The 26,307-nt window shown below is 48.9% G+C and overlaps 1 protein-coding gene across 5 annotated transcripts in view; it reads right to left on the minus strand.

The window, feature by feature from the left end:
* Window positions 1-26,307, minus strand: part of ASTN2 (astrotactin 2) — an 881,464-nt gene that overhangs the window by 219,833 nt on the left and 635,324 nt on the right. For all 5 annotated transcript variants that reach the window (XM_086683845.1, XM_086683843.1, XM_086683844.1 and 2 more), the window contains 3 exons: window positions 24,736-24,860; window positions 19,884-19,988; window positions 16,594-16,773 (listed from right to left, as the gene is read on the minus strand). In XM_086683845.1, coding sequence (XP_086539971.1) covers window positions 16,594-16,773; window positions 19,884-19,988; window positions 24,736-24,860 — 410 coding nt within the window. The remainder of the gene's footprint in view (window positions 1-16,593; window positions 16,774-19,883; window positions 19,989-24,735; window positions 24,861-26,307) is intronic.

Raw genomic sequence — 26,307 nt, forward strand, 5'->3', positions numbered from 1 at the left:
ACAGGTGACAGCTGTTCCTGTCTTCCCTGAGTGGCATGAGGTGGTCCAACCACTCCAAACTATACTTTCCCTCTTTCCTATTTTATGGGTTCCTAATTGCCAGCCACAACTTTTCTCAGGCATTTCCTCTCCTGGTCACCTGTTCCTTTCTATTATCACTCTCCCTATTTCATGTGTCTATTATTGTATAAATTGCTGTAAGCACATAGCATGGTCCCTAACGCAAAATATATCCTCAGTTATGTAATTGGCTGCTGTTTACTTGCTAATGATGATAGGTCTCCAGTAACCTTCGTCTTCTTAACGTAGTAGCCCCCTCAACGTTGGACAAAATGGTATTCTTAGGCAACAAATTACTTACAGGTTAGTTAAGTCCCTGCCTCCCTTTATCATTCTGAGTAATTAACTTAGAAATTAAGGTTTTAGAGCAATGATTCATTCAGTATTCTTGAGTACCTCCTGTGGGCCAGGCACTATGGGAAGTGTTCAGAAAAGAAAAAAAATTAATAAATGATATTCATGTGTCTACTCTTTCAGAAATTGTTTCAGTCTTTCCTAAGATACTTGAAATCTAATGTTACATTGCCGTGGACTTCCTGAGAGGCCAGGGATAGGCACTGCCTGAATGATTGTTAAGGGCCAGTCCCAATGTACACTCCAGCCAGAGACAGTCCGCAGAGGGACACTCCATTATTCCAGTCAGTAAGATAAACTTGGCTGGAGTCCTACAGTGTTCCTGTGGGTAAGGCAAGTAATGCTTAAGTAGTTGTACTTTTAATCTAGTGCTAATTAATGGCCTCTTAAAAGTAAAGTGTTACCCAGCTCTGTCGCAGGGAAGTAGAAGGCAGAGCTTGGTATGAAACTGGGGGCTCTGTCTTGCACCTGACTAGGCTGCTGATTTGTACTCAGGACGTACAGCCCCTCGAGGGATCTCAAAAACAAATTACAGATATGAAATAGCAGATGCCTGGATGAATTTTACAAGCAGGGCAGTGGTGAGGTACAAAGCTGCTTAGCAAAATACATACTTACGCTCCAGACCTATGGCTATAGCTTGTCAATATCATTAATATTCATGCTCTCCTGGCTAAGTCCGAAGTTAGTGAGGCAGCTCTGGGACTGCCAATGTATTCTAGTGGGAAAGTCACTGGACTTTGTCTAGGTCTGAATCACAGCTCTGCCCTTGACCTATTCAGGTGGCCTCGGGTGATCAACACACCTCTCCAACAGTTTCCCAGTCTGTAAAGAGGTTAGACTAGATCGTTGGTGAAATTCCTTTTAGCGCTACGATTTTAATTACTCTTTAACCAACTAGAATTGTTGCATTTTGCCTCACTGTTTTTGCCTAATTCTTGCTATAACTGTGTTTAATACATTGGAGTGGTAGAAAGAACCTCCACTTTGTAATAATCAGCTCCACTTTGGTCCAAGTCCTTACTCTGCCCCAACTACTGGAACTTAGTAGGCTCTTGTCACTCTGCTGAACTATTGTTTCTTCATCTGGTGGAAGGCAAAGACAGTTTACGTTTTACAGCGCTTTTGTGAGAATTAAAAGATACAAATGGGATGGCATACGTAGAAGTACCTAATTCAGAAAGTGTGAGGTGCTCAGGGAACGTGACTTCCCGTCGTGCTGCACTGATGCGGAATTTTCAAGTTAACGTCGGGAGACTGCAGACCTGTGTTGGTGTTGCGGGTGGCACTGCTCAGCTTCTGAAGGAAAAGCCTACTGGAGGGAGAGAGGGATTCCTGGAGAGGTGGAGGCAAACACTCATAGTACTGCACCCCCCAAGGGAAGCTGCACGTCAAGCTTAAAGGCTAATTATTTGATGAAAGTAGTCAGGATGTCATCTTGACTGTTTTTGAGAGGTTAAATGGAGTCACGATTTTTATATACAGACATATATATGTATGTATTGTGTGCATGTGTGTGTATTTGTTTCAAGACAGAAATATGCGTGTTTAGCTATTCTGCTAGATGGCTAGCATAAAAGGATTTTTCCTCTGGGTCATTATTCATGAACTCAAGTAATTACAAAAATTAACATAAGCCATTAGAGTGCAATTGCTGGCTGCATCTTGGGCTCTCCTGGAAACAAAGGCTGGTTGTCACGGACACTGAACCTGTGGCCCTCCATCCCTTGCTGCCCATTCGGCCTTGGGTCGGGGAAGCAGCACTCTGAAAGTTCAGCACAGCCACGAGACCCCCCCTGCTATAGCACAGAGCCAAACGTAGGCCCTCGGCATACCTCGTCTGTAGGACAGGGTCCCCCCTCCATCCTTGGTCCTTGGCTGGATACCATGGTGCTGGAGAAGGTCACCCCTTTTCCAAGACCCCTTGGCTATTTGAGGAGTCCCCTAGGATCAACCCAGTAACTTTATAGATGGCATCACCAACCATCATATATGATCGAATTTGCTGGAAAGCTGCTGCTTTTCAGTCCTTCACTGGGATGTCCCTGATAACGAGACAGGACCTAAGAGGCAACACAACTGGCCAAACTTCATGCAGTCCTCTTTTCACTGGACGCCCTGGCCAACAGTCCACCCCATCTCCACATTCCTCTGTACTCTTGGGCCATTGCCAAAGATGTGTTCATCTGGTCCAGTCAGTGGGTGCAACAGTCCTCCATCTAGGATCTCTGGGAATCTCTTGTGTCACAGATACCCGAAACAAATCAAGATCACACATGTCTCTACACAAACTAAATCGATAACAAAAGTCCTCACTAAGACACTTTATCGCCTTCAGAGTTTCAGACATTATTGATAGTGACCAAAGCACTCATTTCATTTCTCAAAATACACAGCGTTGGGCTCTTATATAAGGCATTTAGTACATTTTTCATTTCCCTTACCACCCTCACACTGCAGCCCTCCTAGAGTGCTATAATGGCTTACTTACACACGTTCAAGTTCAATTAAATGAATCATAGCACATTTCAGTAACCAAACATCCAGGGTGAATTGTAATGATTCTGACTCCATATTTGATGCTTGGATTCTGACAGCATCCAAGCCCCACTACTCCCCACTTCCCCATCAGCCCCTCATTTGGCAAACCCAGGTGCTCCCACTCTTGGCGCCAGAGGGAATTTCAAACAGTGGAGACATACCCCAACCCCCCTGCCCATTATATACTAGCCAGGCCAGTCTCTCCTTGTTTTCTCAAGCCACTTGGGACCTTAGGGAGAGCAGAAAGCCTCATTATGTGAGCGATTAGCCCTTTTATATCTTGATGTGTGGGCAGGAGCATCAGTTCTGTGGCTAAACCGCATGCATATCGGGTGGGAGTCCATCCCACTACTGCCCTGTGACGGCACACTTCAGAGTATGATAAATTAAGTTTTACGAATGTAGTTTATGAGCAACCACATGAATAAGACTGTGTTTCTGTGAAATGACAATATCTAAACTTGAGAATAAAAACCCTAACTGTCTCAGGCCCAAGGACCTGAAACTTGTTTGCAAGCCTGATGATTCTAGAGCAGGGTTAGAAATAAACTGTAAATATCGTGGCTCAAAGGGTGGAAAGGGAGCGGGCCTGCTTCGTATCTCCCCTGATCCTGGCTCAGGGCTGGATGCAGGAGAAGGAAGCTTGTGCCGATGGATGTGCTGGAAGAAACGTGTGATCCATACACAGATGGGCCATCCACCCTGCACCTCCCATAAAGGCTACTTAATTCTTAGCTAAATGAAAGGTACAAATGCTGAGGCCAAAGCCCTAGCAGGATGTATTCTTCTCTCCTGCTCTGGCTTCGATGGCTGCACAGGCCCTTCTCCCTCCTCCATGAAATGGGAGACGTTAACGCCAGCCTACCTAACATGCACTATCCCACAGCATTTTACAGAAGGAAAAGCTGGCCAGAAACGAGAAGCATGCACAGCCCCTCTAAATGAAATAAAGCCGCTCTAAAGAAAACCTCAGAAACAATACTGGGCCCAGGGTTGGGTGGGGGGGGGGGGGGGGGCGGGAGGGTGGGGAAGGCTGCTCCCTGAGGAGACAAGTTGCAAAAGGGGAGCTGTGTCTTTATACAGGGAGCTCTGTCTCCTATGACAGTTACCAACCGGGTCCCAAACCTGCATTTTTGGTTTGTTTGTTTTTCCCCCTCATTACCAGTCTGGGGTATGTCCAGCTGCCCACTTTGTACTGCCAATCGGGATGTGAACTGTGGGCTGCTGTGCTGGATGAAGACCTCCCTGAGAACCCTCACACTCACTGTCCTCAAACCTGAGCTCCGCTCTCCAACACCGGCTGACCTTCCTTTGCTCTACTTTAAGAAACCCTTCTGGGGCGCCTGGGTGGCTCAGTCGGTTGAGCGTCCAACTTCAGCTCAGGTCATGATCTCACACTCTGAGTTCGAGCCCCGCGTCGGGCTCTGTGCTGACAGCTCAGAGCCTGGAGCCTGCCTGTGTCTCCCTCTCTCTCTGCCCCTCCCCTGCTCATGCTCTGTCTCTGTCAAAAATAAAAATAAACATTAAAAAAAATTAAAAAAAAAAGAAACCCTTCAGCGCCCCCATTTCTTACCCATTTATTTCTGTTTTCTCCAGCTTCACGACTACGAAATGTTAAACTGCTATCATTTTTCTCCTGAAACAAGGCTACAACTTCCTAACTGATCTTCCCTGATGACTGTTATCTAGCATCCCATATACACGTCCTTCAATCCCAGGTCCAGCCCCACCCTGCACCAGCCAGAATCAATCGTTTTTTGAAATGCAAATTAATATGACACAAAAATCTTTAAACGACCTTAAACGGCTCCTACTAAAACGGTGCATTTCTTAACATGGTCCACGCATCTAGGGGGATTTGGCGTTTATCTTAGCTCCTCCCTAAGCAATCTGCACCATACACTTTTTTTCCTGTATCTCAGGGCCTTTTCTGTACACGTGTGTCTTGCTACCTGAAACTTCCCCTCTCCCTACCCACCTATGTGGCCTAAACCTTGCCTCCTGCAGGGTTCCTGGGATGCCCCTCCTGACCCACCGCACAGTTTGAGTCGGGTGTCCAAGCCACGCTTTGTGTGGCTGCTGCTCCTAACGTTTCCACATTGCATTGTGATTTCCTCATTACCTATCTCTCTCCAAGTCTGGACTGAGCTCTGCGAAGGGAGAGCCACGTTGAATTTGGTGCTGCATTGGCACAGAGTAGACACTAAAACTGCTGCTGGGCAAAACCAGGGCAGGGGGTTGGCTTCACTCATACGTTAATATAAATGAACACTTTGTATTGCATTTAGCCCCTGCTGGCTGTGCCCCCTTGTCCCCCTCCCACCAGCTGCCTCCCTGAATCACTGACAGTAGGTGGGACAGAAAACGGGACATAGTTGAAAGTGGGAGGCGTATTTACCTCCGATTTCATTTTCCTTGAAGAAGCTTCTCAACCAGACAATAACGAAAAGTTGTGTTTCCTTCTGGAAACTCAACCCAGACTGTGTCTTTGTGCAGAATCACCACCAGAAGAGAAGGCTCAAAGAGATACCTTCGACGTGTGGTATGTACATTATATATCTCAATAAAGCTGTTAGAAACAAAAAGGAGATACCTTTGGACAAAGGGTCTCTTAACACATCTTCTTGGAATGAGAAGGAAGAAAGAAAAGGGAGCTGGTTTGAGTCCTAACCCTGTCACTAGTTTATAGTTCCCTTTGAACAAGTTTTTCATTACCCATTTCGTCATCTACAGTTAATAGATTTGTTGAATTAAGGGTCTTTCCGGTTGTGAATTTCAGTGATTGTGGTGCCTCAGACTTCAGGGACTTCTTGGACCAAGATCTCTAAAAGAAGCCTTCCATCGGGCACCCATGGAATGTGAGGAAACAGAAGGGCAGACCCCAAGAATCCTACAGAGGAACACTTGGGGTCTAGGGCTTGTGTGTCAGATGAAGACCAGCTCCAACCCAATGGATCAGCGGTCAAGTCAGTCTCTAAGACCTGGCTCGAAGCCTGCGCCCCGACCCAAAGCCAGGGTGTTGATAGAAAACAAGAATCTGGAACCAACTGACCGACATCATGCAGGCTAGAATCATGCTGGTCTATCTGCCTCTATTTTTTCACTCTTCCGATGAAGTATGTCTACCTGTTTCAAGAGGAAGAGAAATGCCTCCCAGAGAGGACACTTTTTGGAGTGCCCACTGTGGTTAAGTAACAGCAAAACGTAAATGGTAAGAGGCCCTGAGCAAGAAAAGAAAGAAAGGGAAGAGCAGGTATTTCCACCAGCTATATGTCTCTGGATTATATACATCCCCCCTCCCACCCCAGCACCTCCTGAGTCTTAGTTTCCTAGGCAGGAAGACACCAGCTTCAGAGGGTTTGTTGTTAGGATTCACTGAGATCCTATATGCGAGGTGCCCAGCATGCCTGCTGGCATATAGTGGTTCTCAGTACCTGGCATCTGTTCTTTCAGGGATGAAGTAGGGCATTGGGGCTCTAGAGTGACACAGTCCTGGGATAGAATCCTGCCTCTGCCTATTACCAGCCACGTGACCTTAAGCAGATGAGTTTTCTCATTTGGAAGATGGACATAATACTCTGGACCCTGCCGGCTTCTCATGAAGACAACGCAAGATCATGTGATTAACTGGCCCACAGTAGGAACTGCATACAAATCAGTCATCATTGCCCATTCCTCCGGCATCCCTTGCCCCAACGCACACAGCCCTACACGTCCTTTTCGTGTATTATAAGCTCAGTGCCCAGCTGTGCAAACACTCCCCTGTGCCCCACTGCTGGGTTCCAGACTGTGCTTTTTGATAATTTTGCTCCCCCACCCCCACCCCAACCACCCCCAGGTTCAGGCAGGACTCAAATTCAAGCTGGCAGATCATCCAGTGAGAAACAGCCGTGACTTCAGGCTTATCTAGGCTTCTGTACTCAGGACTGGAAAGAGCTATACCATTAGGCTTTTTGTTTTGGGAAACTGATGGTAATAACAATCATCACTGACTCAACTGCATCTCACAATAATAAATGATAACAATAACAGCTCGCATTTCCTGAGTATTTCTTATATGCCAGGTGCAGTGATTATCACTTTATAATCATTGTTTCTGCTAATTCTGCTAACAATACTGTGAAGCAGGCATCACTATACCCATCTTGAAGATACACTGAGACTCAGCAAATCAAAATGCCTTGCCCTAGTCACACATCTGGCAAACGGGGCAGAAGACTCACATACACCGGGTATGTATGTCGGTATTTGTTGAAAGGTACGCCTTTGATAAGGAGGGGGGAACAATGACTGATTTGAGTTCCTACAAGCCAACTCATCACACGACCTCATACCATCTTCATAATAACCTTGATGCTTTCCTAACTATTCCCCAGGTACCTCTGAAACTAGCCCCATGTGTTGACTCCATTGCAGGTATTTGGAGATACAGCCTTGCCCTTGCGCGAGAGGACTCAGCTATGGACAGAGGCAATGGCAGTTTCTCTAACTACTTGGAAGACTGAGGAACGGAGACGTTCCAAGACCTAAAAAAGAAGCCAGTGGTGTCCCTAAAGAGCACCTGGAGAGATTCAGGCACTGTTGCTGCAAACTGGCCCGAGAGGACTCAGCATTCACCAGGCTTTCCCACACCCCAGATTCACGTCTTGTCCCCTGCAAATCCCTTCTCTACCACCCCAGTCTGGCAAATGCCCACACCCTCCCGGGCTCTGCTGGGACATCTCCTCCAGGAAAGTTCCCAGCCACCCTACGTGGTTAGGGGCCAGTCTCCCAGGCTTGCTTCCTTTACTCCTGACCCTACACACACACACACACACACACACACACACAGTGCACACACGCACATGCACATGCTTTCCTTTGTTGCAGCATTTATCAAAAGGGTTGTAACTGTCTATCCACCTGTTAATCTTTCCTATTTGGCTGTGAGCTTCCTGAGAGCAGGGGGTGGGTCTCACTCGCCTTGCAGCCTCAGCACCTGATACAGAGCCTGGCATATCCCAGGAGCTGGACCCACTAGTGGACCCCCTAGTGTGGAAAGATGGAGGGGTGAGAAGGTATGAAGGAAGAACAGGAGAGATAGAGCGGCAGGAAACACACCCTGTTCCGTGATATCTGTGAGTGAGGCTGCTCTCAGGTTGATGGGTTCTATCTGCTGCTGCCAACCTGGGGAAGGCAAAAGCTTCCCTCCATGCACCAGGGTTCCTTCCAGACCATTCTGTTCTCACTAAGGGGCTGAAGGCAGAAAGAGAACAAAAGCCCCATATTCATCTCCAGGGAAATTCCACGTTCTTAGTGCAGGACTGCTGAGAGAGAAGGGTCCCTTCGGACAGCCCCGCTCCCTCAGTCCCTGTATCACCTTCCTGGGAATAGGCCTGTGATAGCAGAACAAGTGTGGTTTCGCCCCTGGCCGAATAGAATCAAGGGTAACCAGCTTACAGCAGTATCCATCTTGTATTGTTGCCCTAGGGGGAAGGACAACAGGGGTGGTCTCCAGGGCTTCAGGGGAGGATGTATTTGTGTGCGCATGTACCCTGAAACAAGAAAATGTGCAGTCTGTCAACCGGTAACTCTGCCATCTCTGAGGATATGGGGGGCTTTGGCAAGCAGGAGACTTTGAATTTTCTCTGAGTTTTCAGGAGGGTGAAGAAAAAAAAAAACAACGCTGTTAGCTGGTTATTACATTGCAATTATAGGTTCTAACAGATTGCATAAGCAGACCTCAACTTTCCCATCTGTAGAATGGGAACAGCCAGCCCAGATGAGAATAGAGAATGCCTTACACAAGAGTGATTGTTTCTTCCTTTCGTGCCCATGGTAGATGTCGCTAAGTGACCACTGGATTCCTGTCACCAAGCCTGGTCCTGACCCAGGATCTCTTTCCACGAGCATTCCAGGCAGCTACTACCTTTGGATCAAAACCGTCGCATAAGGAGAAGCTCACCCTAGCTGGATGCCTGCCAAGGCCTCTTCCAGCTCTGACGTTTTAGGGTTTGGCTTTGTCTGGCAGTGCTGTGGCTAAGCTAAGACAGAGAATTAAGCTACCAGAGGGGTATTGGTGCATAGAGTACCTCCTCCCCCACCCAAGCTGAGGGCCTAAGTCTTTGCTTCCCTCAGTTCTTCCAGTGGTGGATAAGAGAAACAGAACAGGAGTGCAAACAGCTCCCCTGGGTCTCATGCCAGCCAGCATCTAGAGAGTTCTCTGAGGCCGCCGTGCTATGCACACACAGGGTCTTCATGATTAAAGCAGCCTGTGTTCAAATCTCTGCTCTGCCACGCTCCCTGGTGTGAACTCCCTCAGGTTGCCTTACCCTTCTGAGCCTCAGTTTCCTCAAGCACGAAATGCAGATAGCAACGCCTCCCTTCCAGGCCTGTTGTGTGAGGAGTACATTGGATGAAATAATGTACGTGAGAGGGCTCTGTGAGTTGCTCTGCGCCGAGCGCCGTGAAGGATTATTATTCTTGGTACGCACCAATAGGAAGAAGACTAGGGTGTTCCGTTCCAGATGGACTCAATCTAAAGCGGGGAACAAATGCTTTTTTTGGTAATTTCATCTGGTGGAAATGGCAGTCTCATGGGCCTATTTGTGTTTAATGAACCACATCCTGTATCGTCTTTTTGCAAGGCTCTGAGGAGAAAGAAGTGGGTTCCCTCCTCTGGCGTGCTGCAGACTAGCGAGTGAGTGTCCAGCTCTCCCTTAACCTCCCCTGACCGCTCTACCCTCCCCTCTCCCTCAGAGCTAGATGCACCTACAAGTAGCTGCGTCGAAGCCACGGTACAAGGGGAAGGGAGAGGGGTCCTCAGCCACATCCCACCACCTGGCTGAGACCCTGGCATAGATGGATGTGGACAGGCTCTGATCCCTGACTCCTGCTGTCGTTAAGGAGCGTGAGGCTGCGTGTGACTGAAAGGCAGACGGCCTGGGGCAGATGGGGCCCGAGGAAGGGGCAGTCGGTTGGGGACACAGCAGATCTGGGAGGGCCCTGAGGCCGTGCAGAAGAGTCTGGAAATTAACCTCAGGGCAAAGACACAGCACCCAGGAGTTTTCATTCAAGAAGTGGCATGAAGGAATGTCTGTTTTAGAAACATCCCATGATGGTTGGTTTTATGTGAAATCTTGCCTGAGCCATGGGGTGTCCAGATATTCGGTCAAACACTATTCTAGCTGTGTCTGTGAAGGTGTCTTGGATGAGATAATCAGAAGACTAAAGCAGGCTGCCCTCCCTAATGTGGGTGGGCCTCATCTAATCAGTTGAAGGCCTGACTAGAACAAAAAGGCTGACCCTCCCGTGAGAAGGAACTCCGCCTGCCTGACTGTTTGAGCAGGAACGTCATTCTCTTCCTGCCTTTGGACTTAAACTGAAACACTGGTTCTTTTTGGGTCCCAAGACCACCAGCTTTGGAATTAGAACTTATACTACCAGCTCTCCTGAATTTCCAGTCCGCTGAACAGATCTTGGATTGAAACTTAGCCTGCACAATAACATCAGTCACATGAGCCAATTCCTTATAATAAATCTGTGTGTGTGTGTGTGTGTGTGTGTGTGTGTGTGTGTATCAAATGTATCTTTTACATGAATATTACATATCCATCCAACCAACCATCTTGTTGGTTCCATCTCTCTGGAGAGCCCTGACTGGTCCATGTCCTGAGGGCTGCTATGTGGTTTGGATTGATGGGGGACAGGAATGGATGCAGGGAGTCCAGGTAGGATGCCGATGCTAGCGTCCAGACAAGTCACGATGGCAACTTGTGACAGAGCGACCGCAGTGAGTTGGAAAGAAAAGGGTAAATTCAAGACCTAACTGGGAATTAAAATGGATAACATTTGTAAAATGGGCGGGGGGAGGGAGAGGGAGATATTAAGAAGGACTCAGCAGGGGCGCCTGGATGGCTCAATCAGTTAAGCGTCCGACTTCTCACGGTTTTTGAGTTCGAGCTCCACATCAGGCTCTGTGCGGACAGCTCAGGGCCTGGAGCCTGCTTCGGATTCTGTGTCTCCCTCTCTCTCTGCCCCTCCCCCACTCACACTCTGTCTCTCTCTGTCTCTCAAAAATAAATAAATGTTAAAAAAAATTAAAAAAAAAAAAAAGAAGAAGAAGAGGAAGGACTCAGCCTTCTGTCTCCCTTCCCAAGATCCAAACAGATCATGGCACGTTTTGCGAGAACACCGGAAAGTGCTAGGTTGTCTAGGGTGTGGGGAGCAGAGTTTGGGCGGGCAAGGGAGCTGGCATAACAGCAAATACCAGAGGAAAGCTTGGAGGCACAGGTGTGAAGTGGGAGTCATCAATTGTAGGGATGGTGACAGAGTCCCCACAGAGGGAAGGACAGTCCAAGAAGAGGGCTCAGGCCAGGGTCCTGTGCAGCCACACCAACTGGTTTGGCAGAGGAGGATGCAGCAGACAGAGAAAGGAGCAGGCAAGAAGGGAGGTGGCCAACAAGGAAGGTCTGGTGCCATGGAAGCAAACACAGAAAGTGCCTCAAGCAGGAAGTGGTCAACTCTGTCAACTGCTAACACAAGGTCAAGCAAACGGGACCTGAAAACTGCCCCCGATGATTGAATCTACAGAGAAGTAAACCGGTGCCCAGGCAGGTCTCGGCTCTGAGAACGACTCCTTTCATGTCTGGTTGCTGTCTTTGAAGCAAGCTCCCTCAGGAAACTGAAAGCCCCAGAGAGTTCTCCAGCCCGCATCAGCCCCTTGGCCACAACTGTCCTCACAAAAGGAGGTGACATTTGACTTTCTTTCCCTTCTCCTCCCCCCCCACCTCAAACCCTGGGCTGCCTTTCAAACAGCCAAAACTCCTTTAAAGAGGAGTCTAGGAATGCCTCAGCTGACATTCAAAAGTGCATTGTAATTCAAATGGAAATGCAGAAATTCATTCCCTTGGACAGTCTTGGGAAATTATAATAGAGATAAAACATCTTTTAAAGGTGGCACCAGACATTTATCTGTGAGGACATCTCTATACCATGGACTATCCCAATCTTAACTCAAGAGCAGTATAACCTTCACTGGAAAATGTCCTTTCACAGGGTCACAGAGTCTATAAACTTGGAAAAGTCATATTAATTGCATAAATTTTCTCTTCTACACTTTCTTGGTCTCTCCTTTGGGTATCTGTGTGTGTGTGTATCTTGGTTTGCCTTTGCCTATCTCTCTTTTTTTCTGACTCCTCCTACCTCCTTCAGTTGGTCTGTCTCTGTCTCTCTTTCACACACGCGTGTGCACATGCGCACGTACACACACACACACACACACACACACACACACACACACACACACGAACGCAGTTACCTGAGCAGACATGGCAACTATGGTGGGGAAGGAATGGGTTGGGTCAAGATGATAATTAGGTGCCCAGCTCAGTGCTAGATGAGTCCATCGATACGCTATGCTTTCATGGGAGCCTGTGTTCTGCATATGAGGAAACTGATCTAGAGAGTGAATCAATTTGCCCAAGAACACACAGTTGGTAAGAGGTAGAGCTTGCATTTGAACCAGAGTCCCATCTGATTGCAAAACCTCTGCTTTATCTCCGAATGAGGAAGTCTTTATCCAAGGTAGCCAGGGGATAGATAACTTCATAGAGAGAGTTCTTAATCATGATAAAAGTCTCATGTATCAAGGTCACAGCTAAGCAGAATATGTGAATATCAAGTCAAGGAGTGAAATGGAGGCCCAATTGGGAGAAAGGTAGTTTTTTAAAATACACACATATCAAGACCACAGCAGTATTTAGTGAAAAGTGAGCTGAGGCAAGAGACTCAAAACTCCATGTGGTCCTTGGGGCACCACCTGGGAGGAGAGGTGAAGGTCAAAGGAAACGGACAGGCTAAGCAGCTTCCACACTAAGCCTGCCTGGGCCTGGAGGGTCCAGCGATGATTTTGGCTACTCTGGTTGCCTTCTAAGGTCCAGCTCTTCCTGGCTTCTGACAGGCACCATCTAATTAGCCTGTTCGGTGCTCTGGTCCCCTCCAGACCGGTGAAATGCTGAGCAGACCCACTTGGTGGTAGAAAGCCCCACCTCCCTGCCTAGATCTTCCTAGTTCTGCTTGGCATACCCGGTCCCCCTCTGGAATCAGTGTCACAAGGTGGGTCTGTTACTTTAGCATTCACTTTGCCCTACTGCAGGGAGAGCAATACATAGACCACCCCCTGCCGCGCCCTGCATCACAGCAGATGTTGTTAACTGATCATAATGTTCTTGGCCAATGACTTCAATGAGCTCCATACAGTGGCCTAGACAAGCTACTCCCTAACGGATCAAAACTGGCACATGAAAGTAAAGGTATGGGCCATCACATGATAGTGACTGGGTTCTTTACCATGTGTCAGTCCCTCCCTCTTTCCAGCTATTTACCAGTGAATTAAAAAAAAAAAAAAAAAAGTCTACAACAAAAATGGTAAAATGTAGAAAGTCTAAGACAGACTGGTGATGAACAACAGGGGACAGTGCCCACATCTTGTCTACTGCGGTGCCCCTAGCACCTGGTGTGAGGTCTGCCAAGAAGGAACATGTGGGTATTAGTGAATTAAAGAATTAATGCATGATAAATGTGACTTTTTTCTCCCTGTGGAATGCACACTTAGAAGCACTTAGGGGAATAAAATGAACCTCTCATGAGGATATTTTAATCAGGCACATTCACCCCAACCCCCTGGGCTTTCCAGTGATTTCCAGTGGCTGCTTTGTGTCACAGCAGGAGCCAGAGCCCCATGATTAGTAAATCTGGAAAGGCTGGGGCATTTATTTGTAATTTCTGGGGACACAAGATCTAGGGAACACTGTACTCAGGTTGGAATTCAAACACCATCTCATTCACTAACAAACTGTGTGGCCCTGACAAGCCCCTTTTCTTCTCTACGCTCCAGGTTCCCCTTCTTTAAGATAAGGGGTGAGTAGTATCCTTGCTTTCTCTGCCTCCGGGGGTACGTGGGAGAACCAGTGGAACCATACTCTGTGAAGTGCTCTACTCATGTCTGTGCTCAATACCCATGCCCTATTGGGTCTTTTTTCTTGACCTTCTCTTCCAGCCTTGGTCTTTCCAGCCAAGGACAAGCCATCATGTGGAGCTAACCATAGATTTCAAAGACTCCAGGAACCCCTCCACCCCTACACTCTCTGGTTGGAAGGATATTTGCAGGGATTGTCCTATTATGGTCATACAGGTGCATCACAGGGGGAAGTAAGGGCTGAGTTTACACGTGAGCCAGGAGTTGTGGCCAGGACCAGAAATCCTCAGCTGACGCCCACACGTTTCGCTTTATTTTAAGCTACAGTTTTTCATGTGCTTACTCTATGCCAGACATTTTACCTATATTATCTCATTTCATTTTCCCAACAGCCCCACAAGGGAATTACTATCTCTCATTTAACAAGTGGGGGCACCGAAACGTAGCAGTTACTTGCCCGCGGTTACCCAGCAGGAGGGTTGCCAGCCTGTCTGTCCGGCTCGGCCCCACACTAGCTCTCCTCTTCCCACAGCTCTGCCGCCAGAGTGATCAGCTTCCAAACCCAGATCCACCCTGACCTGCTTCCCAGGGAGCCCTTGTTTAGCAAGTGCCCATGACACAGAGCTGATGGCTGGGGAGAGAAAGGTTACCTGCTATCTCTGAGCCCAGAGTTCTTTCAATTCTTTGGGGTGTGGGGGGTGGAATCCCCGGCTTCTCAGCCTCCCACTCGCAAACATTACTCCCACATTTAAAAAATAAAACCATCGTGTTTAATGTGCCATCTAGATCACAGCAGGTGGACAGAGAGAGAAACGCACACGTTAGTGTTAAGGTGGCCTCAGCATGTTCCTGTGCTCTTCTTAGGGGCAAGCCTGGATGATAGAAGAAGGAAAAGCGCCTCAGCACGGGCAGCCCAGAGAGAAAAACTACCACACCAAGGGTTCCCAGCAAGTCTGTGGCAAACCCGAAGACTCTAGAGTCTTAAAGGGGCCCCCAGATGCCCTTTTAGGCCTCCTCTCTGCCCCCAAACCATCTGACTTGCAACAGAGTCCATGCATTCACTGTATGAGGAGTGGGATTTTCTGGAGTGCAACAGTCCAAGGCCTGAAAGCAGCTGACGTGGCACTTAGCATGAGACTGCTGTCCCAGGCCCCAAACGCGGGCCGAGGCGAGTTAGTTCGGCGGCCACAGTGAGCGAAGCTTTTTATAAACATAACCTAATTGTATTACTTCAAAGTCCTGAAGCTTATTGCCCTGCTTAATGATGTGTCACGTTATTTATAGGGGAGGACAACGAGACTTCTATTGATTTAATGCACTTCCTTAAAGACCGTCATTGTCACAGCCATAAAACAGAGCTATTCCCAGACAACTCAATTATGTCCCCCGCGTCTATAAACCACCCTGTGGCCCACACAGTTGCACCCAGGAGGCAGGGAGAGGTGAGACCATGGTGGGGGTCTCAAGGCCCCAGGACAGAAGGAAAAGGTCTAGAGATGGCAAATGCAGGTGCAGTGGGGCACCATCCAGTCAGGGAGGAGGGGTGGCATGCAAAACCCTTGATGGGGAGCTTGAAGCACCCCACTTCGTCTTGGCCCACCCAGCGGAGCTCTGTGATGCTAAGCAAGCTTCCTCCTCCCTCTGGGCCTTAGTTTTCCCAACTGCAAACTTGGGTTGCTAAGCCCAGCGAGACGTGTAAGGTCCCTGGTGGCCCCCACGTTCTGCGGGTTTGAGGGTTACGGCTGATCTGGTTCTTGAGACAGAGCTGAGCCATGTGGCGACGGTGCAAGCACATGTTTAACATTGCTCCCCACCCTTTCCGTCCATCGTCCACTGAGAGCTCTTCTTTCTCAGTTGATCGATGCTAACAGTAACGAACGCTAACAGGAAGCAATTCTCGCCCTGCTACTTATTAGCTGTGTATCTCTGAGCACTTGACTTGGCACAACTGAGACGCATTTTCTCCCCTGTGAAATGGGGATGTGAATACACAGGCCTGTTAACATACCTCATTCATGTATGCAATATGCCTGTCTTTCTCAAAATGCTGCTATACAAACTACTACCCTTTAATGTGGGAGGCAGACAAGAACAGCTAAAGTGCCCATTTCATAGGAAGGGAAAACTGAGATGGGAAGGGAATGAAGTTCCCAAGGTGGGGTGGTGGAGACTGGTCTCCTGCATCTGATCTGGGGAGTTCCAACTCTGGTAACGGCTGAGGATTGAAGGGAGATAAGATCTGGTGACCCTCCCTGAGGACAGAAGGCCCTCTGTGGGACAGACTTGAAACTGTGCCCTCAGACACAAAGTGATGGCTGCCAGGCTTCCAAGCAGCCTGGAGAGAAGAAGGGGTCAAGGAGACACCACTCCCACCCCTCTAACTCTTCCCCAACAGTTGTTTCAAGGGGAGAGAGCTGGGAACAAGGAGCCTGCGGGAGAAGACCAGAGTTCTGGAGTGCTGACCACCACCTTGCAGCCTCAGAAAATGCCTGAACTGGAAGAATCCTGAGATATCATCATATGGCCCCTTATAGGGTCAGTGGTACAAGGAAGCCCAGAGAGGGGCGGGGACCACCTAAGGGCACACAGCCTGTACAAGACAGAGCCAGGATTTAGCCTGTAGGAGCCTTACCTCCACACTCCACCCAGCTGCCAACTTCAGCAAGCACTTGCAGGCTTACCTTTCTGATACTGGAGCCACAGCTGCTGCTGGACCTTCTTGCTGGGGAAGTGAATGATACAGGTGAGCTCGGAGCCATAGAGGGCCTCTGCGATGTAGTGGGAGCCGTAGTGCTGGATGAAGGAGAGCAGCTCCTCCCGGCTGCTCTCCCTGGTCAGGATCTTGAGGACGTTGGTGAAGCCTGGACAGAGGAGGAGCAGGGGGAGGTGGTCAGATTTGGGAGGCCAATGGCTGCCAAACTGTAAGTGGCAGGGGGCTCTTTCCAGCCAGGTTTGGTGCCTTATCCCTCACCACCGCATCAGCCTGCTGGCTGCACTGGTCTGAACATACGCAACAAGTTCCCTTTTGCTCACACGGCAAAGGTCGGTCCCTCTGGTAGACCCACAACTGAGAGGGGAACAACAGCAGAGTAAGGCCAAAAGCCTGGCGACCTAGACCACGGGACCTGAAAGTCATGATCAGGAAATCAAAGTGGATGTCTGTCCCGAGCAACTAATGTGTACCAAGCACACTGCTCACTGTTTTGCCCACTTTGTCCAATTTAGTTTAGGCCCCAACAGGGCACCCCCCGCTGTGTACGTGAGCAAGTCAAATCTCAGACTATAAATCATTTCCTTGGTCTTCCAGCCAGAGGAGCTAGGATTCCCAGTCCCTTCTGCTCTCACTGCAAAGCATATGCACTTCCCGCGGCATCCAGTCACCCAGGGCTTGAACTCTCCATGGCTGGAGCCCCGGGGCTGCACTGGCCTAGGCTCAGCAGATACTCTGCATGCTAAGATTTGATCCCTGGCTTAGCTTCCTATAACACTACTTTCCCTTCTGCCTCTGCCTTTGCCTTCCCAAAACAGTGGTATGTTCTCTCTCCTGACATGGCCAAGGGCTTCCTTTGCTGCTCTACTGTCCTTAGTCCTGTGCCAAAGAGACCTAGGTCCTCAGTGCCCAGCATGGTGCCTGCACAGCAATCACTCAGTAACTGCTGTCCCCACCCCCCCCCCCAACCTTCCCCTGGCAGGCAGGTCACCAAGCTGTGCTTCCAAGAGCCTTAAGTCCTGCGTGGGCTCCTTCCTGCTACTAGATGACCAGTCCAGTGACCTTACCTGGTATTCCAGGCCTCCAAGGGCATCTCCCATGAGCCACCTACACCAGGCTTTACATCCAGCCAAATCAGCCTTCTGATTTCTCCTAAATGTGACCTGAGATCTCCACCATCCTTTCTTCACGTACATCCCCCGACACACAACACCCATACACATTCACACCACCACCCACCTGGAATGGCCTCCCCACTTCTTCCCTATGTCCTCCCTGTGCACGAAGTGGCCGTCACCCCCACCCTCCCAAGAAACCATTCACACAGTCCTGGCCAGCCGCACCTACACTCTGCACCGCCAGGGGGCGCCACCGTGACCACAGAAGCTAGTCCACTCGTCTTTGAGTCTGGAAACGCGTCCTTCCCCACCCCCGCCCCACCCACCCCGGTACAGGGCACAGGTCCTGGGACAAGGCGGGGACACCAACCACCATTCTTCCAAGAGCAGTGGATTCTGTGCCTCATGAAAGTACAATGTAAAACAGCAAGCAAGCCCTTCTCCAACAGTAGAAATGAGCTGCAGTTTGCCAACACTTGATTTACAAGGGGTTCCCAGGAGCATCATTATTGATTAATTAAAGCTGATACACCTTTGTAGTTTTAACACAAACATCGCAGTCTCATTCACAAGTGCCGTGCAAGAGTGTGTGTGGTAGGGAAAACAGAAACATGCCTCAAAAGAATGGCTGTTTGATTAGGACAACCCCTCTCCATCAATCTGTTCACTCATACAACTGGGTAATTAATGCAGCAGTGTTAATGATGAGATCATTTCTCTTAAATAATAAATAACAACACCATGGAGATGACCTGTGGCTCTTTATCCAGGCAGACAAAACTGTAATCAAATCCCTGCTCTGCTCCTGTTCGGCCACTTACTAGTGTGACCTTGGGCAAGTTACTTAACCTCTCTGACCCTCAGTTTCCTCATCTGGAAAAAAATGGGATAAATAATGCCTTCCTTGCAGGACTGATAGAAGTCCTAAGATAAAAAAAAAAAAAAAATCATTAGAAAGGACTTAGCCAACATCAGCAATAATCACTATTTGTACTTCCCAGATGGGAAAGTCCCCTGATTCCTAGACTAAAAGAGTTCCGTGTTGCTCGTGAACAACGTGATATTGAAAAAGATAAGAAAAGATGTGGCAGTAAGTAGGAGACACAGGGACAATCATTCAGTGGCAGCGTTATGAGTAACAGCCGGGGTAGAAAACCCCATCTTTCCAGAAACTTTCATTCACTCTGAATTTTCCAGTTTTCCTTTTTTTTTTTTTTTAATTCCTTTATCAAACAAGAGTGCCAACAATGTGTTGATTCTCTGTTAGTTACAGAGAATACAATAGAGGATACAGGAAAGAACAGGGCCTATACCCTACCCACAGTTCTTGGGTCAGGGGAGAAGACAGACAAGACTCAGATATGCATCTAGCACTTGTTAGTGCTTTAATACAGGTGCTCACAGGGAATATCCGGAGTTACTCTGAGGGGAATGGAGAACACAGGAGGGGTCTTGCAGCACTGCACGATGTGTTCCCTGGGCCAGGAGATCCAGACAGAGGGAACAGCATGTGCAAAGGCACAGGGGCATGAAAGAACATGGCCCATTTTGAGAACTATAAACTGTGCCTCATCAACTGAAACACAGGGTTTGTGCAGGTAGAGCATGGGCAGTATATGTGCCCGTGTGTTGCAGGGGTATGTGTTATTGCTGTCTAGGAGTTGGACAGGAAAGGAAATCATCCAGGAGAGACCAGAGGAACCAGTGCCTCAGAAGAATTTATAATCCACAGGCCTGACATACACAGAACATAATTGTGACTTAGATTGTCATTTACCCCATCTCCCACTCACCCTTCCTCACACTGCTATGATACCCCTTCCTCCAGGAAGCCTCTCGGACTCCTCAGAGCAGACAGCTCCCTCCTCTGGGGCACTGCTGCCCCACTGTTGCATTGAACCGACTGAAACGTAAGGGTCTCACTGTCTGTCTGCTTGTCTGCCCCCCCTCCCCGTGGGCTCCTCCATGGCAGGGAGGGCATGGCCTCATTCCCTCAGCATCCCCAGTGCCAGCCCAGGGCCTGGCACCCCCTAAGCCGTTGGGCACATGTGCTGAATTGCACCAAGCCCCCTGCCCCCTAAGCCCTTGGGCACACGTGCTGAATTGCACCAAGCCCCCTGGCTGCCTGAGAGGTGGTCCTCACCTGCTGAGAGGGTGATGGTGCTGAGCTTCACGCGGTACAGGTTGCTTCGGACCCGCCACTGCTGCACCATAGGGTAACCCATGGCCTCGTCATACCTGATGTCTCCTGGGGGACAGAATAAGAAGGGGAGGTCAGCACTTAGAGAACACTCACCAAAACCCCCAGCCTGCAGCCCTGCTGTGTAATGGCCCCTTCTAAATAGGCAGATGCTCGCCTTGGCGTGCGGGCTCTCACTGGGGCTCTCATCTGGATCTGCCTCCAGGCCTCTTCCTGGCCTCTGATCTCAACCCCAATCCTGCTTTTTCTCTGCCCAACAGCTTATAAGCAAGCAAAAGCAGATTTATGATTCCACGTAATCCTGCTGGCACCTTGCCATGGGAAATTAGACATCTCAGTGCCTCGGTTTCCCCACTGATACTACGGCTACCTATGCTGACCTTACTTCACAGATGCCTCGGGAGACTCAAATAAGATAACAGAAGTGGAGTCCTGTGGGAACCTGTCAATGCTGTACGTGCAGGCACAGAGTCAGTGACCACAGCCCGTCCTCTGCGTATCACCTATGGCTGCTTTCACAGGATGACAGCTGTTCTCAGCAGGTGCCACGGAACTCCCTGTAGAGCCTAGCACATTCACTATCTGGATCTTTCTGTTGGCTGACCCCTGTTTGGACCACTGTTTTCTAACATGGAAACATGGGGTGAACATCGGTATCACATAAGACACACATGCACATACATAAAGGCTCACATTTCAAGTAAGACCGAACTAAATGAAATTAAGCAAGATTTTAAAAACTCTGGGTAATTTCTGGGGCACTTGGGCAGCTCAGTCGGTGAAGAGACCGACTTTGGCTCAGGTCATGACCTCAAGGTTGGTGAGTTAGAGCCCCACATCGGGCTCTGTGCTGACAGCTCGGAGCCTGGAGCCTGCTTTGGATTCTGTGCCTCCCTCTATCTCTGCCCCTCCCCCACTCACACTCTGTCTCTCTCTAAAAACTAAATAAGCATTAAAAAAATTTTTTTTTAATCTGTATAATTTCTTGGCACCTTGACTAAATTAACATGCATTCTAGAGCTCTAGGAAGGTAGCAGTGTGGGTACTGTACTACTTAAGGTAGCATTTTGCAAACTTTTTTGACCAAGGAATCCCATTTTCGTAGAGGGTTCACTGGAACTCATGTTCCATAGAATGCATTTTGGAAAACACAGGTATAGACAAAGAATAAACAAAGATGAAACCAGCACACTGTTAGCAAATGGTTAACTCTAGGTGGTGGGTGTATAAACGATTCTTGTATTCTGATTTATATCTATTTGCATTTTCTAAACTTTCTGCTCTTAGCACTGAAAACTCTCTTATTTTTTAATCAGGAAAAAAATACATGGAAAAGAAATGCTAGTCACATCAGCAGTTAATATTATTGTTGTTATGTATCCTCTGCAAATGGCAGGCACATTTTCTGTCCTTTTCTCTTGTCCCCTGGTGAGGAGGCACTTAAAGAGATATCTGATACCAAGATTAAAATGAGAATCTCATTGGAACCAATGATTTCTTCCTGGACATTACTGCAGTATTAAAGTTGTCCATTACTGTCAACTTTTTTTTTTTTTTTTCCTCCTTAGCCTTTTCAGGAATAACATAATTTTTTTTCCGAAGCTTTCATTTTAAAGTAAAATATTCATGATCTCCAAATATATGTCTACTGGAGCGGGGTTGTTTTGTGATAAATATGTCCTCTCTGTTTATCTGCTCTGCCTGTCCTGTCCTTCCTCTGGAGAGGCTGCGAAGAGAAGGAGAATGGGTGGGGGTGGGGGTGGGGGATGAAGGAGAGGCTGTGTTTTGAGTCAGGCAGGAGCAAACAGTCTGCACAGGAAGACTAGGCACCTGCATCCTGGTAGCCTCTGCCCCATCTGTTTGCGCCCATCCTGATTCAGAACAGGCTTGGAGTGGGGATTGGCGACGGGGGCCCATCTTCAAGAGAGGGAGGCAAAGCATCTGAATGCAGGTTGTGGACACAGTTCATTCACTGGATGACATGGCGTCCAAAGGGAAAACAAATGCTACATCTTTTGATTATCATGAAACTTATAAAGCCATCATTTTTGCCTCTCCCCACATTGTTGGACCTCCCCATAGTCGTTATTATCGCTCTGCCCTTCACTTCCCTCCATCTCTGGTCCTTCCTGGAGTCCAGCCTGGAATAAAAGCTCCTCTAGTGGAGTGTTAGCTTCTTTTTTTTTTTTTTTTTTAATTTTTTTTTTCAACTTTTTTTTAATTTATTTTTGGGACAGAGAGAGACAGAGCATGAACGGGGGAGGGCAGAGAGAGAGGGAGACACAGAATCGGAAACAGGCTCCAGGCTCTGAGCCATCAGCCCAGAGCCTGACGTGGGGCTCGAACTCACGGACCGCGAGATCGTGACCTGGCTGAAGTCGGACGCTTAACCGACTGCGCCACCCAGGCGCCCCTGGAGTGTTAGCTTCTTGAGGTCGAGGAGATGTTTTGGTTTTTTTTAATGTTTATTTATTTATTTTGAAAGAGAGAGAGAGAGAGATAGAGAGAAAGAGAGAGAGAATCCCAAGCAGGCTCTGCGCTGTCAGCACAGAGCCTGATGCAGGGCTCCAACTCCCAAACCTGGAGATCATGACCTGAGTGGAAACAAGAGTCAGGTGCATAACCGACTAAGCCACCCAGGCACCCCAAGGCCATGGTCTTTATTATCTGCACTCCTGCAGAGCCAAGAACAGAGCCTGGACCATAACAGGCTCTCAACAAACACTTACTTACTGGCTCACTTGCTCACTTGCATCCTATACCCAATCATAAGGGTATGGCTCATCCTTGGTCCTTACTCATCCTTGACCTCCATTTTATCTGACTCTATCCTAGATCCCCACCAAAAGATGGGCTTTTTCCTGGTAAGTTTTGTTGTTGTTGTTGTTAACTCTAGAAATATAACAGTTCCCTTATTAGGATGCCTCCAGAGATCCTCATGTCAAAACAAACAATCCTAATAATTTGTACCACTAATAAAGAAGCACAATGCACCAAGCATTTTACACCTACGATCTCCAGTACTCACCACGGTGCTGAAGAATAGTTCTTACACCCCATATCTCAGAAGAAGAGACTGAGGCTCAGAGAGGGAAACGCCCAAGGACACACAGGTCAATGCCTGTGCTTTTCCATTAAAGAACAGCCCCTCCCCACAGACCATGGTGATGCTGCTTTAAGGGGTGGTGAACTCCCTGTGACTGAGACTATCCAAGAGGGATCATTACTCAGTGGAGATATTACAGATCTGATCTCTTCATTGGTAAGGAGGACTAGACGAGATGCCCCTGACAGTCTCGGTCAGCTCTGACATCCTATGATCTTATGAAAATCTAAAATTAAGGAAGGCACAGCAGTTTTTAGACAGATTTTACAAAGCATTTTTAGATATATGATTTCATCTGATCTACATCTGGGCTCTTTTTGAAGTAGGACAGGTCAGGAAGGTGATGTAGGATAGTGGATACGGCATCAGCTTTGGAGTCAACACCCACTGGGCTTAAATCCTGACTCGACTGTGGACTAGTCATGTGGCCTTGGACCAGTTAAATGAGTTCTCTAATCAGAAAGAAATCCTGTGCCCTTGAAAGGGGACAATGACCCTTGCAGGGTTACAGAGATGAAGACGTGCGCAGTGTATGGCCCCTGGAGACCTGAAGCACACATGACTTGGGTCCTCTGCTCCGTCCATTCCACTTTATTGGAAAGGCTGTGGAGGTTCCAAGGGCTTGCACGTGGTAGAGGGGGCTAGGAACCAAAGTTGGCCACACTGCGTGGTCTTCCTTGGGGGACAGTTTCCTTCTCAGTGAGAGGGTGCAATCACCTGTGAGGATGACCATTCTCTGCGGGCAGTGGTTGAGATCCCCAACCACTGTATCACAAAAGCAGAACCAGGGCCTGTACATATTAGGAAAGTCCCTCCAAAAAGGGTAGGAGAGGACCTGGGAGAAGATGAGGGGGAGCAGAAGGGCATCCTGGGTGGGACAGAAGATACAGAGTCCCAGGAGAGCCTGCAGAAGAGGGGGACAAGGAAAGGGAGGGGTGGGGGTTGGGGAGCTGCAGAGCAGAGTGAATAGGGCAGAAGACCCAGGGCGGTGGCACCTGGTTCTCATCCTGGTAGGCGTGCTCTGTGACCTTGGGCTGATCCCATCACCTCTCTGAGTCTAGATTCTTCATCTGTATAATGGGGAAAATAATACCCACCCCACAGGATGGCTCAGCGCCCATATTCAAAATCAAGTTGTGTAACAAATGCTTTCAAGTGAGGGAGACTCCTGGTAGAGAGGGCCAGTGATGTTACTTTAGCACGATTTAAAAATAAACCTAGTGAAATAAGCTAGACGCAGAAAGACAAATACTGCACGATCTCGCTTTTATGTAGAATCTGAAAAAGCCGAACTCATAAAAGCAGAGAGTAGAATGGTTGAGGGTCAGGGGGAAATGGAGAGACGCTGGTCAAAGGTACAAAGGTTCAGTTATATGGGATGAATAAATTCTGCGGATCGAAGGCACAGCACGGTGCCTAGAGTTAGCATACTTGAAATTTGCTAAGAGAGTACGTCTTGGCCCAGATCAGAGGCTGGAGTCTCAGGGAATCCCCCTAGCTCTGCACAGACCATAGCAGAAGCCTCCCCTCCCCCTCCCCCCCCCCCCCACACACAAATGGCAGGTCCCTTTTGCACTCTGTCTCTCATGAAGGAGGAGGCCCGTCTTGGACGTGCTGAGGACTGACAGGCACCCAGAGAGCAGGTGTGCGGTCAGAGCGGCGGGGAGGGGTGTGGCATGTGCGGCTTACCAGTGAGCAGCTGGAGGTCTGGGAGGGGCTCGGAGAGGACCCCCCGGCACTGCTCCTCCACCGGCAGTGGGATCACCAACAGCCCATCGGCCAGCTGAGGGAAGTCCTTGATGAAGTTGTTCTCCCTGTGGAGAGGAGCAGAGAGACCGCCAGAATGAGAACGTGGAGGCTGCTGGGGGCTGCAGGGTAGGAGGGCCGGGCTCTTGTAGTCAGATCAGAGAGACTCTCGAGTGGGTGGCTGTCCTTGCCCTTCGCCTCTGGCTCCCCGAGTCCCGGCTCAGAGCACGCAGTGCTAATCACAGGCTCTAGACTCCTGCAGGCTAGGGCTCGAGTCCTGGTCCACCATCCACTAGATGCACAATCCCGAGGAAGCTACTGTTCCACCCAGAACCTCAGTTTCCTTGCTATGAAGTGAGATCTCAGGGTTGTTGTAAACACTTAATGGGATAAAGCTGCCAATTGCTTAAGACACCGTCTGAGGCTCTACAAACTGTGTATTTGGCTGCTAAACATCTCCTTGCATAAGCAATGACAGTGGTGAGCTAGAATGTGAGGGAACTGGGGACAGCCTGGAGTGCTTGGAGGAACAGGGGGAGGGTTGAGCTGGAGAAAGGAAGGCTGCAAAGAATGGGTGTGAGTGTGCTCAAGTGGAAGTGTCCTAAGGCATCTTTTGGATCACACGCCTCCTTTTACAGATGGGGAAACTGAGGCCTAGGGAAGGGGAGCAACTTGCTCCCAGACCCACCCCTCCCCACTCTCCCCACCCAATTCCAGGCTCATGCTCTTTCTCCTGCCCTGGTTTCATCAGATGCCTCTATTCCTTCCTTGCAGGGCCATTGCAGGGAACAGAAGACAGACCTTGGGGGACTGAACGCTGAACAGAGGTAGTCTTTTGGGCAGGCGGGGTACTAACAGTGCATCCCATGGGGGGGGGACCTTCAATCTTTCATGCAACAGACCTGCCTAACACTAGAACAGCTTGCCAAGCCAGGTGGTGAGCTTCCTGTTCTTGAGAGTGTGCAAGCAGGGAATCTGACAGCCACTTGGCACGGATGGTATTAAAATCTGACATTTGAGGTCCCTCCGTATTCAGAAAAGCTCAGAATCTGAGACACTAATCACAATCTGGAGAGGAGAAGGAGGAGGAGGGGGAGGAGAAGAAGAAAAGGAGGAGGGTGTTTATCACTTCACTGTGCCCCCTGGAAAGGGCAACTTTGAAATGAAAATCAGGAAGAGGAAAACAAAGATAGGGATGCCAAGGCAATGCCTTTGAAGCCTCGATCTCTTGAGCAGTTCAAAAGCAGCTGTACAAACGTGGGGGCAGGGCTGGGTCACTTCCTGTCTGTACTCCCTGTCCCCGCTGTGCACCTCACCCTCGGCACCTGTGAAGCCCCCCCAACGATTCATTCATGTAGGGAACCCCTCCCCTGTATCTTGACCCCTGAGGAGTCCAGGGTAAGAGACGTTAGCCCCTTTTTCAACATACTCAGCATTGCCAGTATCTTCGTCATCATCATCTCTCACATTGTGTCCAATCCTCAGAATTTGCTAGGGTCTGGCTAAGTGCTTTAC

Source organism: Puma concolor, chromosome D4, assembly GCF_028749965.1.
Source record: "Puma concolor isolate L17-30 chromosome D4, mPumCon1.1.hap2, whole genome shotgun sequence".
NCBI lineage: Eukaryota > Metazoa > Chordata > Mammalia > Carnivora > Felidae > Puma > Puma concolor.